This window comes from Schistocerca gregaria, chromosome 8 (assembly GCF_023897955.1).
Source record: "Schistocerca gregaria isolate iqSchGreg1 chromosome 8, iqSchGreg1.2, whole genome shotgun sequence".
NCBI lineage: Eukaryota > Metazoa > Arthropoda > Insecta > Orthoptera > Acrididae > Schistocerca > Schistocerca gregaria.
Window position 1 is genome coordinate 243471215 of NC_064927.1, and position 12885 is coordinate 243484099.

Consider the following 12885-nt stretch of genomic DNA (forward strand, 5'->3'; position numbering starts at 1 on the left):
AATGCTGTTCTTAGCATACTGCTGGATTGTTTATTCTGTCTAGTAAGAAACTCACCCAATTTTTCAGTTTATTCCCTGAATAGTCATGAACACACAGGAGAAATTTCAAAACGACAATAGGAGTTTTGAGTTATTCCCTGGAAAATTTATGGATGGCACAGAAATATTTATCTGAGATTGGTGTTCCACATCTTGCCTGGACTGTGGAAAGGAGAAGGAATTTGAGGAGCTACACTTAAATAAGAAATAGCCACAATGAATACTGGAAAGGTATAACAAACTTTATTAGTCAGTTTCTACAAATATATCTTCAGACTTTTCTTATGTTCTGTCAAACCATCCAGTCAGCTGTGCAGTCACAGATAGAATTAAAACAACTGCTGCTACAATTAGTCCAGCAAGAAGAACGTTTGTCTGCTGTTGGTGTTGTGAAGATGAAACCTTTCCTCGATTTTTGGATAAAGGTGCTGATGAGGCCACATCTGAAGATTCTCGCTCCACTTCTGGGGGACAGAAATCCTCTGGATCTAAACACACATATAAGGTTTGTAGTTACTTGATTCAACTGTTGACCTATATATAATTAAAAATAATTTATAGAACATTGTACTTGAGAGATACTATAGGCCATGGTATTAATATAAATTTCTCATGCACATGATCAGTGACTTAAGGGATAGGAAGGTGCAAACTGCACTAGCTCAGCTGAGAGCATTTACTATATACCAGCCCACACTAATAGGCAGTTCCATATCACAAACAAAATCGCAATCCTGAATCAGAAAACAGTTTTCCAACTTTAAACATGGCTGTGTGCAGCAACCATGAAAATATTTTTTTTATATAGTAAATATAGACCACTGGTTGCAATGGATTTTATAGTTGAATTGACCACGGTTTCGACTCCTAAACTAAGAGAGTCTTCATCAGAATTTATATTACATGCGTAAAAAGTTGAACATAACAGGTCTCGTCATACAATTTTGGTGTTAAAATTGTATGACGAAAGCTGTTACGCTCAACTTTTTACGTATGTAATATAAATTCTGATGAAGACTCCCTTAGTTTAGGAGTCGAAACCATGGTCAATTTGACTATAAAATCCATTGCAACCAGTGGGCTGTCTACAGTTTTCTCTTGTATTGGAGGTGACTGCCATGTTCAGCAGAGAGATATATATATGAAAAACAAAGATTCCAAGACTTACCAAGCGGGAAAGCGCCGGTAGATAGGCACAATGAATAAAACACAAACACACACGCAGAATTTGAGCTTTCGCAACCGGCGGCTGCTTCGTCAGGAACGAGGGAAGGAAAAGGAAAGATGACAGGATGTGGGTTTTAAGGGAGAGGGTAAGGAGTCATTCCAATCCCGGGAGCGGAAATACTTACCTTAGGGGGAAAAAGGATAGGTATATGCTCGCGCGCGCGCACACACACACACACACACACACACACACACACACACACACACACACACACACACACATCCATCCATACATACACAGACACAAGCAGACATATTTAAAGGCAAAGAGTATGGGCAGAGATATAAGTCAAGGCGGAAGTGTGGCGGCAAAGATGATGTTGAATGACAGGTGAGGTATGAGTGGCAGCAACTTGAAGCTAGCGGAGATTGAGGCCTGGTGGATAACGAGAAGAGAGGATATATTGAAGGGCGAGTTCCCATCTCCGGAGTTCGGATAGGTTGGTGTTGGTGGGAAGTATCCAGATAACTCTGACGGTGTAACACTGTGCTGGCTGTGCACCAAGGCATGTTTAGCCACAGGGTGATCCTCATTACCAACAAACACTGTCTGCCTGTGTCCATTCATGCGAATGGACAGTTTGTTGCTGGTCATTCCCACATAGAAAGCATCACAGTGTAGGCAGGTCAGTTGGTAAATCACGTGGGTGCTCTCACACGTGGCTCTGCCTTTGATCGTGTACACCTTCCGGGTTACGGGACTGGAGTAGGTGGTGGTGGGAGGGTGCATAGGACAGGTTTTACACCGGGAGCGGTTGCAAGGGTAGGAGCCAGAGGTTAGGGAAGGTGCTTTGGGGATTTCATAGGGATGAACCAAGAGGTTACGAAGGTTAGGTGGACGGCGGAAAGACACTCTTGGTGTAGTAGGGAGGATTTCATGAAGGATGGATCTCATTTCGGGGCAGGATTTTAGGAAGTCATATCCCTGCTGGAGAGCCACATTCAGAGTCTGATTCAGTCCCGGGAAGTATCCTGTCACAAGTGGGGCACTTTTGGGGTACTTCTGTGTGAGGTTCTGGGTTTGAGGGGATGAGGAAGTGGCTCTGGTTATCTGCTTCTGTACCAGGTTGAGAGGGTAGTTGCGGGATGCGAAAGCTGTTTTCAGGTTGTTGGTGTAATGGTCCAGGGATTCAGGACTGGAGCAGATTCGTTTGCCACGAAGGCCTAGGCTGTAGGGAAGGGACCGTTTGATATGGAATGGGTGGCAGCTGTCATAATGGAGGTACTGTTGCTTGTTGGTGGGTTTGATGTGGACGGATGTGTGAAGCTGGCCATTGGACAGATGGAGGTCAACGTCAAGGAAAGTGGCATGGTATTTGGAGTAGGACCAGGTGACTCAACTCCTTTGGTTCCATCAGATTCACCTGGTCCTACTCCAAATCCCATGGGAACTCGCCCTTCAATATATCCTCTCTTCTCGTTATCCACCAGGCCTCAATCTCCGCTAGCTTCAAGTTGCTGCCACTCATACCTCACCTGTCATTCAACATCATCTTTGCCTCCACACTTCCGCCTTGACTTATATCTCTGCCCATACTCTTTGCCTTTAAATATGTTTGCTTGTGTCTGTGTATGTATGGATGGATGTGTGTGTGTGTGTGTGTGTGTGTGTGTGTGTGTGTGTGTGTGTGTGTGTGTGTGTGGGCGCGAGCATATACCTATCCTTTTTCCCCCTAAGGTAAGTCTTTCCGCTCCCGGGATTGGAATGACTCCTTACCCTCTCCCTTAAAACCCACATCCTTTCATCTTTCCTTTTCCTTCCCTCTTTCCTGACGAAGCAGTTGTGAAAGCTCAAATTCTGTGTGTTTGTGTTTTATTCATTGTGCCTATCTACCGGCGCTTTCCCGCTTGGTAAGTCTTGGAATCTTTGTTTTTAATGTATTTTCCCATGTGGAAGTATATAATGCAAGTTGATCTATCCATTATTTATACAATTTTGAAATGCATTGCTGTTGGTTTTTGAACAAATGTTAAGTTGATTTTTGAATACGTGCATAGCGTACATGATGTGTCTTGTCAGGTGAATCCACCGATGCATCTAGAAATAAAAACCTTTCTCAGACAAAATGGAATGGGGGCTATGAGCTGTGCCGAATGAATCCCTACGGGCGAATGCCAATTGCTGTTTATGTGGTTTATTGGGTGTGCAAATGATAAGCATTGTTATAATTATTAGCAAAATCCATAGAATCAGACTACCAGAGTGGAAATAAATTACTAATAACAGGTAAGAAAGATTATGTACCAATCTTTTACGTCTATCCGTGAAAATTAAATTTTGACCATTTTATTTGCCAGGTTGCTACACTACTAAGGGTCAGGTGTACAGTCCACAGTTAGCAGGCCACTTCAGCTTTATTCTCTGAACAGCACAGGAAACACGTTGTATGGACAGAGTAAATGCTGGATCACTAAACTGGTGATTCTGGCAGTGTTAACTTATTCCCTGAAGTTAACCAGATAGTAAGTTTAGACAAAGGCAACTGTAGTCACAGAGTTAGTGATGTCATAATTGTTTGTTAGAACGAGGAAGGAGAAGAAATGGGGACATAACACAAATTATATAGAAGAATATGATTATTCCAAAGTTTTCTAAAAATTTCATACAACACTATTTTTCAGTCTCAAGCTCAAGTAACTGGAGTGTATGAATGAAATGTGAAACTATTTCCTAACATAAAACATTTTGCTTATTAGAGACCTAATGCGAATTTCATATTTGTACTTTGTGAATTATATTCTGTGGTGTTATTTATAAAAATGACCATTTGTGCCTAAACAATCTCGTTTATTTGGCATGTGTTACAACTACTGAAATGCTTATTTCATTTGATTCACCAGACAGTGACAATATAGATGTAGTCATATCTAGAAACCACACCAGTCTTGGGTTCTATCTTTATTTTCCAGTATTAGACAAAGACATTTGTTTTTTTCATCGAGCAAAATGTCTGACAAACTTTGATGAGCTAATAGATTCCTTCACAGAGAGAAAAGCTTGCCTTGTAAAGCTGTAGTAAGATTCTGTAGTAAGATTACAGAAGAGGGGGGGGGGGGGGAGGAGGAGGCTGCGGGCTAAGAACTGAAGAAATGTGTACTGTCTTTATGGTTTCTATATATGAGAGAAACTAATTAGCTAACAACAGGCAATAAAGAGTGCAAATTTCTGAAGAGTTCTTATTCTCTGATTGCAAATAACCCCACCCCGTATTAGTTGTGTCTTTTTTTAACGGGTGGTTGGATGTCACACTGGCTGACTGGGAGTAGGAGAGGCACTACAGGACATTTTAATCTCCTCTGTCATGAATGCAGGTTTGATGGATTCCATTACAAAATATACGTGTTTGAATTCCACAGTGCAAAATACAGTGATGCTTTGTGAAAAGCTGTGGCGCTGCACTTTGGCACACTAAGACCAAATAACATGCCTTACAATTACGCAAATATATATCGAACTCTTAAGAAAGAGAGATTCTACAGAATTAACATATTTTTCAAAAATTAATATTTTAAATCTTGTTTCTTCATTTTTCATCCTGAAAACCCTTTACAAGGATTTGTCTCAAAGTCTCTCAAAACATTCCTTTATATTTGTTTCGAGAATGGACTTTTCTGTTGGCAGGGAGTGAATATTGATGGTGAGTTTACCACCTAGCAATCATTTCAAATTTTTCTGTCACAGCTGGAGAGTCTATCTTCAAATAGAAGTCCGAAATAACAAGTGCTCCCCATCTTCCTTTACTGTGTCAAAGATATTTTCAAGAATTCCCATACTTTTGTGTTCAAGTAAACATTTTATATTTAGCAAAACACCTTAAAAACAGAATATACAGTTTCGAAGAAGTCTTTTTAAAGTGACAAATGTGTGTACCATCTTATGGTTTCTCATTATTCGTAATACAGTAAAACTTGCTCTATTCAGCATGTGTATAATTCAGAAATCTGCCCAAACCATACAGGTATTTAAGTCCTGTCGTATTCAGTGCACTTTTATATGCAGATTGTGTAAAGTGGAACATGCCTAACACACAAACAGAAAGCAAATCTTAAAACATACTTAATAATTGACTGTATAATATGGAAAAGAGCATATACAGTCCTACTATATTACAGTTCATTCATGACTCTACAAGGATGTTACTGTTAATACACTGCTTTGCAGCACAAAATCAAGAAAAGAAGTCCAGTGCGGTGCTGTGCTGCTGGTGTGGACCTAAAACCGCACCTCTCTGTGCAACAATGAATATTTTACGCTCAGGGTTGGTACAGCACATCAAATGAAATGGTTCGTTCGTCAGCGCTGTTTATCAGCTTTCTCGTTTCCCTCATTACTGACACATGACGGCACACATAGGAACACCGTTGTGCATCTACCAATGCACTGCTCCATCATGCACAGTGAAAGAGGTGGGTATTGTTCCATTAAACTGGTTTTACCCAGCAAGGTCATTACTTCCTGCCAGTTACAGTTGACTCGTAGCACTTTGAGAGATGCAGTAACATGTCAAACAAACGGTATGTGTTGTTAATACTTAACAAAAAGAGTAATGTAATCGAGCCGAGTGAGAAAGAAACACACTGTGCGCAAAATTATGTTGCATTGTAAATGCGGTAAAACACAAATTTATAAGACTACAAGATTCAGGATGAATGGATAAAAGGGAATGGTCAGAAAGGTGGAGAAGACCGGAAATGAAGAAATAAAAGAAATAGTGTGGGAATGGTTAGTAAGTGCGCGGGCAAAAAAACTTATCTTTACCTGGACCCATGTTGCAGAGTGAAGCTCTGACAGTCCCTAAAGATCTTGGAATTATGGTATTTAAGGCAGCCAATTCTCTTCAGTATGAGGAACCTTCGGCCAAGGGCACTTTATGAGATTCTGTATAACTTCTAATAGTTGTCTGTTGTTTGATTTCTCAGATTATTATGACTACACCAAGAACTTTACCCAATTTTTTTTGTCAGTTTTATGGAAGCCTATCTCTCCAATGCTATCTACTCTGAACTGGAGTCCAACATGAGTGCTTCCTTCTTATGAGAGATATCAGGTAATTGGTTGTTTTAATTAGGATATTCTTCAGTTGGCACCATTTACTATTTCAGTATTTTCTTACTTTTTATAAGACATTCTGTGTCAAATTTAATTGTGTAGAAGGTCCTAAGAAGGATCATTTTAATTTCCAAGGGATTATTGTTCAGTCTACCTATAACTATCAGGTATGGGTAGGAATGTATACACGCTTTCTGTTTCCTAAAAAGGTGCTTAAAAACAGTGAACTTTATGACTAAGCCAAAACTTCTATACAGTTCCTCCAATCTTCTGTGATAGAGGTTTGCACAAACATCAAAAAGCTGGCAAGGAATTAGTAACTTTAACGCTGTTCAGAATGGCAATTGCCAGTATTCAGGGGGAATCTTTCAGATATTATGTTGTTACAAAAAATTACGACCTTTATGTATTCAGTTATAGAAAAGGAACAGCAGTTGACCAAGAAGATGTTCACAAACAGTCAACAAAGAAATGAAATTTGTCTGATCAGATCTCCAAATAATGTAATTAACAATATATCTAAAGTGACATAGGATTCCAAACACACAAGAATTTTTCACAAAAAGCTTGATACTCTAGTAGAACCACAATTACCTTTTTCAAACATTTGAACTATATAAATCAATGGAAAACCTTGGATAGAATACAATTATGTATAATGATAGATTATTACTCATCACATAGGAAAAGGCATTGAGAATTAGACATGCACATAAAAAGTTGAACTTTTGGACAAAACTCACTTCAGAATATACATACTAAACAGTTGATACACTGCAGCTATGATTAAGGGATCTTGAATACAGTGGGTGATAGCTACATGAGAGTGTGGAGAGGTCAAGAAAGACAGTGCAAATGTGCTGGGTGCATTGGAAAATTTCAGTCTTGGAGGCCCCGTTTCATGTCTACTACGGTTTTTGACTACTGCAGTCTCACCGACCTTCATGAGTCACTGCAAAAGAGGTGTTCTCGAGTAATAAAGACTGTATGGGATAGACTTCTTTTCGTGTATAATGGGCTGTGGTTTTGAAATGGTAGTACTGTTGAAGTAAATTTTACGTGAACTGATTTTTAAGGAACATTCAGTGAAGTGAAGGTAGGCATCTAGTAAGGTGGCTCACTGAGGACCAAAAATCAGTATAGGGAGTTTTCATCCTATGACCACATCAGAAGGATTTTATCAATGAATCTTCATCAGATCAGGGGCTTAAGATTCTGTGTGGTCCTCAACAGGGTGGCACAGGACAGTGCCATCACAGGACAACTCCAGTGCAACAGATTCATTTTTAGCAAATACTATGTCATCATATATAACTGTCTCATTAATGTTAGTTAGTAACATGTCATCAAGAATGAGATTGTAAATTTGAAATAAATAATGCATTGGTAGGAAGAGTTTGATGGCAGTACCATTGAGGTACCACACAAGGTAGGTGTGTGTTGAGAGACTATTGTTAGCAGTTTCTACATTATTCAATAGGTAGGACCATATCAGTAGAGGAAGTAATCAGCTCATTCAGAAAGATTGCCACTTATTTTTGCCCCACATGATGCACACTTAACAGTTTTTAACTGCATTTTTATACATGTACATTTGGAGATAAAAGCATTAAGTAAGGGAATAAATTACCTGCTTGAAGTTCCAAATCCTTCTGAACATCATCCTCATTCATATCAAGATCTAGCAGCTCCTGAAGTGATACAAGAGCCTCACTAGGACCTTCACCAGGGAATAAATAGTCAGAAAGTGCCACTCGACAATGAGGTAATGGCACTAATACTCTTCGTGGAGGCTCATGTAAGGTGACTCTTTCTGTAAACAATCGGAAAGTAAGCCTGTAGATAGAACTATAACATGCTCACTGATGCTATGAGATCTACAAGAAGACATGTTTTACAAGCAACAAGAAGTCTTTCCTTCTCACCCAACGCAGTAAGTCTCCACCGACCAGCAGTTCTGGGTAACTTTCTCGAAGTCTACCGTTTTCCTATGCGTCTGCCTCTCCAATCCTTTTCCGTACCGCTCTTCCTTCCCCTTTAACCCTTCAGCCTGAAGGAGGAGCAACTGGCTCCAGAAGCTTGGCTGTTACAACCGTCTTATGTGTGCGTTCTGGCACAGCTTGGTGAGTAGATTTTTTATCTTTCCAGTTAAATTATTTTGTCAAATTCTGGTAGGAAACATACAGATCGAGTACACCAAGATAACAGGTATCACAAAAATATTTGAAACTTGTTCTATATAAATGACTTTGGTTTCAAAGCTAAATTACTTTGCCTCAACTAGCTACACAATGGCTTTAATCATTGTCAGGCATTTGACATCTATTACAAAATTAAGTCCTCCGCTAGGATTTTAAGGGATTGTTTGTTATCTTTGGCTGCATGCTCCTGCATATTTTCTAATTTCATCTGCCCACCTCCTATTACATCATTGTCTGAGCCTTTGCCTATCTTTCCAAATCCAACAGAAAAACTTCCTTTGTCCGTCTATCACCCAACCAGGCTACTACATGCCAAGGTTGACATAATTTTCATTATAATTATGTCTTCAACTCCAGTCTGTTCCCTGTTTCTTTTCATGTTTCTTAGAAATTGCCAAGATCCATCTCTCCACTGCTGCTGAACAATCCTCAGCTTTTGAATGGCTTTCACATGAACATTTCTGATATCACTGCAGTAACCCACAATAACACACAAGTTATTGTGAACTTTCATTTAATGACCCATCAGAAGCTGTTAGTATACCAAAAGCACTATGCTATTTTTACTGTTGCTTGCAGTGGCCCTAATTATGGAGTCTTGTTAATACATTTATAACTTCATTGCTAATGTGTTTTTTACTGTTATTGCAATTCATTTTTAGGCCTAACCTCAGACTAGCTCTAGTAAGCAGCGCTTTGTATATGTTTATTTACACTAGAAGCAAAAAGTAAAATGTTAACAAATTATAGGTTGTTGGAAACATGTTACATTAAGTCACTGCCTTGTTTCTTAAGAACAGTTATTACACATTTCACTGAAATTTAGTCAAACACTTTCGAAAGAATCTATGAATGTATTACAAATAGAGTTCACACAAATTGCTCCAGTTTATAATTTTGTTTAGTAGTTGCAAATGTTACACTGTGTTATACCCACTTCTAAAGAAAGTTCACTGCTTTGCCTTGGTAAGCATTACTTTTTCAGTACGCAAGAGAGGAAGATAATAGGCCTATGGCCTTTTTTTTTTGCCTTGTCTATCTCTTAATTTTTTTCTGGATTCTTCAGACATTCTGCAAATAATTTTGCAATTGCCTTTCATATTACTTTGTGTCTAGATTTACCCTCTGCTTTCTTCATAAGCGTAGTCTGGCAGTACTTCCAAAATGTCATTTTTATTATTAACTATCTGTGCTTCTTGGACTATACAAAACTTGAGGAAATTTATGATATTTATCTAACTTTCTCTCTTATTTTTCCAGATAAAAGAGAGTACTTGTTGTACTGTTTATCTACTAACAACATATTCTGCATTCTTAAGACATCATCAGATTAATTTAAACAGTTGTTGTTGTTGTTGTCTTCAGTCCTGAGACTGGTTTGATGCAGCTCTCCATGCTACTCTATCCTGTGCAAGCTGCTTCATCTCCCAGTACCTACTGCAACCTACATCCTTCTGAATCTGCTTAGTGTACTCATCTCTCGGTCTCCCTCTACGATTTTTACCCTCCACGCTGCCCTCCAATGCTAAATTTGGGATCCCTTGATGCCTCAAAACATGTCCTACCAACCGATCCCTTCTTCTAGTCAAGTTGTGCCACAAACTTCTCTTCTCCCCAATCCTATTCAATACCTCCTCATTAGTTACGTGATCTATCCACCTTATCTTCAGTATTTTTCTGTAGCACCACATTTCGAAAGCTTCTATTCTCTTCTTGTCCAAACTAGTTATCGTCCATGTTTCACTTCCATACATGGCTACACTCCAAACAAATACTTTCAGGAACGACTTCCTGATACATAAATCTATATTCGATGTTAACAAATTTCTCTTCTTCAGAAACGCTTTCCTTGCCATTGCCAGTCTACATTTTATATCCTCTCTACTTCGACCATCATCAGTTATTTTACTTCCTAAATAGCAAAACTCCTTTACTACTTTAAGTGTCTCATTTCCTAATCTAATTCCCTCAGCATCACCCGATTTAATTTGACTACATTCCATTATCCTCGTTTTACTTTTGTTAATGTTCATCTTATATCCTCTCAAGACACTGTCCATTCCGTTCAACTGCTCTTCCAAGTCCTTTGCTGTCTCTGACAGAATTACAATGTCATCGGCGAACCTCAAAGTTTTTACTTCGTCTCCATGAATTTTAATACCTACTCCAAATTTTTCTTTTGTTTCCTTTACTGCTTGCTCAATATACAGATTGAATAACATCGGGGAGAGGCAACAACCCTGTCTCACTCCTTTCCCAACCACTGCTTCCCTTTCATGCCCCTCGACTCTTATGACTGCCATCTGGTTTCTGTACAAATTATAAATAGCCTTTCGCTCCCTGTATTTTACCCCTGCCACCTTTAGAATTTGAAAAAGGGTATTCCAGTCAACATTGTCAAAAGCTTTCTCTAAGTCTACAAATTCTAGAAACGTAGGTTTGCCTTTTCTTAATCTTTCTTCTAAGATAAGTCGTAAGGTCAGTATTGCCTCACGTGTTCCAACATTTCGACGGAATCCAAACTGATCCTCCCCGAGGTCTGCATCTACCAGTTTTTCCATTCGTCTGTAAAGAATTCGCGTTAGTATTTTGCAGCCGTGGCTTATTAAACTGATAGTTCGGTAATTTTCACATCTGTCAGCACCTGCTTTCTTTGGGATTGGAATTATTATATTCTTCTTGAAGTCTGAGGGTATTTCGCCTGTATCATACATCTTGCTCACCAGCTGGTAGAGTTTTGTCAGGACTGGTTGTCCCAAGGCCGTCAGTAGTTCTAATGGAATGTTGTCTACTCCGGGGGCCTTGTTTCGACTCAGGTCTTTCAGTGCTCTGTCAAACTCTTCACGCAGTATCGTATCTCCCATTTCGTCTTCATCTACATCCTCTTCCATTTCCATAATATTGTCCTCAAGTTCATCACCCTTGTATAAACCTTCTATATACTCCTTCCACCTTTCTGCCTTCCCTTCTTTGCTTAGAACTGGGCTGCCATCTGAGCTCTTGATATTCATACACGTGGTTGTCTTCTCTCCAAAGGTCTCTTTAATTTTCCTGTAGGCAGTATCTATCTTACCCCTAGTGAGATAAGCTTCTACATCCTTACATTTGTCCTCTAGCCATCCCTGTTTAGCCATTTTGCACTTCCTGTCGATCTCATTTTTGAGACGTTTGTATTCCTTTTTGCCTGCTTCATTTACTGCATTTTTATATTTTCTCCTTTCATCAATTAAATTCAATATTTCTTCTGTTACCGAAGGATTTCTAGCAGCCCTCGTCTTTGTACCTACTTTATCCTCTGCTGCCTTCACTACTACATCCCTCAGAGCTACCCATTCTTCTTCTACTGTATTTCTTTCCCCTATTCCTGTCAATTGTTCCCTTATGCTCTCTCTGAACCTCTGTACAACCTCTGGTTCTTTCAGTTTATCCAGGTCCCATCTCCTTAATTTCCCACATTTTTGCAGTTTCTTCAGTTTTAATCTACAGGTCATAACCAATAGATTGTGGTCAGAGTCCACATCTGCCCCTGGAAATGTCTTACAATTTAAAACCTGGTTCCTAAATCTCTGTCTTACCATTATATAATCTATCTGATACCTTTTAGTATCTCCAGGGTTCTTCCACGTATACAACCTTCTTTCATGATTCATTTAAACAGGTAGAATTAAAAGCTATGGCAATCATCAATGTACAAGTAAATAAATGTAACATATTATGAATATGCAGACAAAGAGAAACTTTACTGAATTATTACACAATTGTAGAACCATCAATGCAAACAGTTACTTCCTTAAAATATTCTGGAGCATGTGTATGGAGTGACGAAGTGCAACAACCATATAAAATTAGTTGTGCATAAGGCAGACGCCAAATTGATATGCATTGGAAGAATCCTCAGGAAATGTTGTCTTTCAACAAATCATGTCTCTTAAAAAACAATCAATTGACCAATACTTGGAATACTGCTCTTCAGTCTGGGATTCTTACCACATAGGATTGATCGAGGATCTAAACAACACAAACTTTCATTATAGGTTCATTTAGTATGCAGAAAGTACCATGGAGGTGCTCAGCCAATTCCAGGGGTAAATACTGCAAGAGGTGTTCTGTATCACGGTGTGGTCTACTGTTAAAAGTTATGAAAGTGTACATTACTTGACAAGTCAACCAGCATACTGCTTCATCCAATGTGTACCTTGTGAAAAGAGCATGGAGATAAAATAAGATCTGAGCCTACATGGAGAGTTGCCAGCAACTATTCTTCCCACTAGCCATTTGTGAATGGAACAAAGAAAGGAGGAAGTGACACAAAGTATCCCCTGCCACACATCAAACAGTGGCTTGTGGAGTATACGTGTAGATGTAAAT

At 39.1% G+C, this 12885-nt stretch overlaps 1 protein-coding gene across 1 annotated transcript in view; it reads right to left on the reverse strand.

The window, feature by feature from the left end:
• Positions 1 to 256: 256 nt before the first annotated feature.
• LOC126284494 (protein odr-4 homolog) overlaps positions 257 to 12885 on the reverse strand; it is a 53991-nt gene continuing 41362 nt past the window's right edge. The window contains exons 8-9 of the mRNA XM_049983458.1: positions 7947 to 8129; positions 257 to 527 (exon numbers count right to left, since the gene is read on the reverse strand). Of these exons, the coding sequence (XP_049839415.1) occupies positions 322 to 527; positions 7947 to 8129 (389 nt within the window). The 3' untranslated portion in view covers positions 257 to 321. The remainder of the gene's footprint in view (positions 528 to 7946; positions 8130 to 12885) is intronic.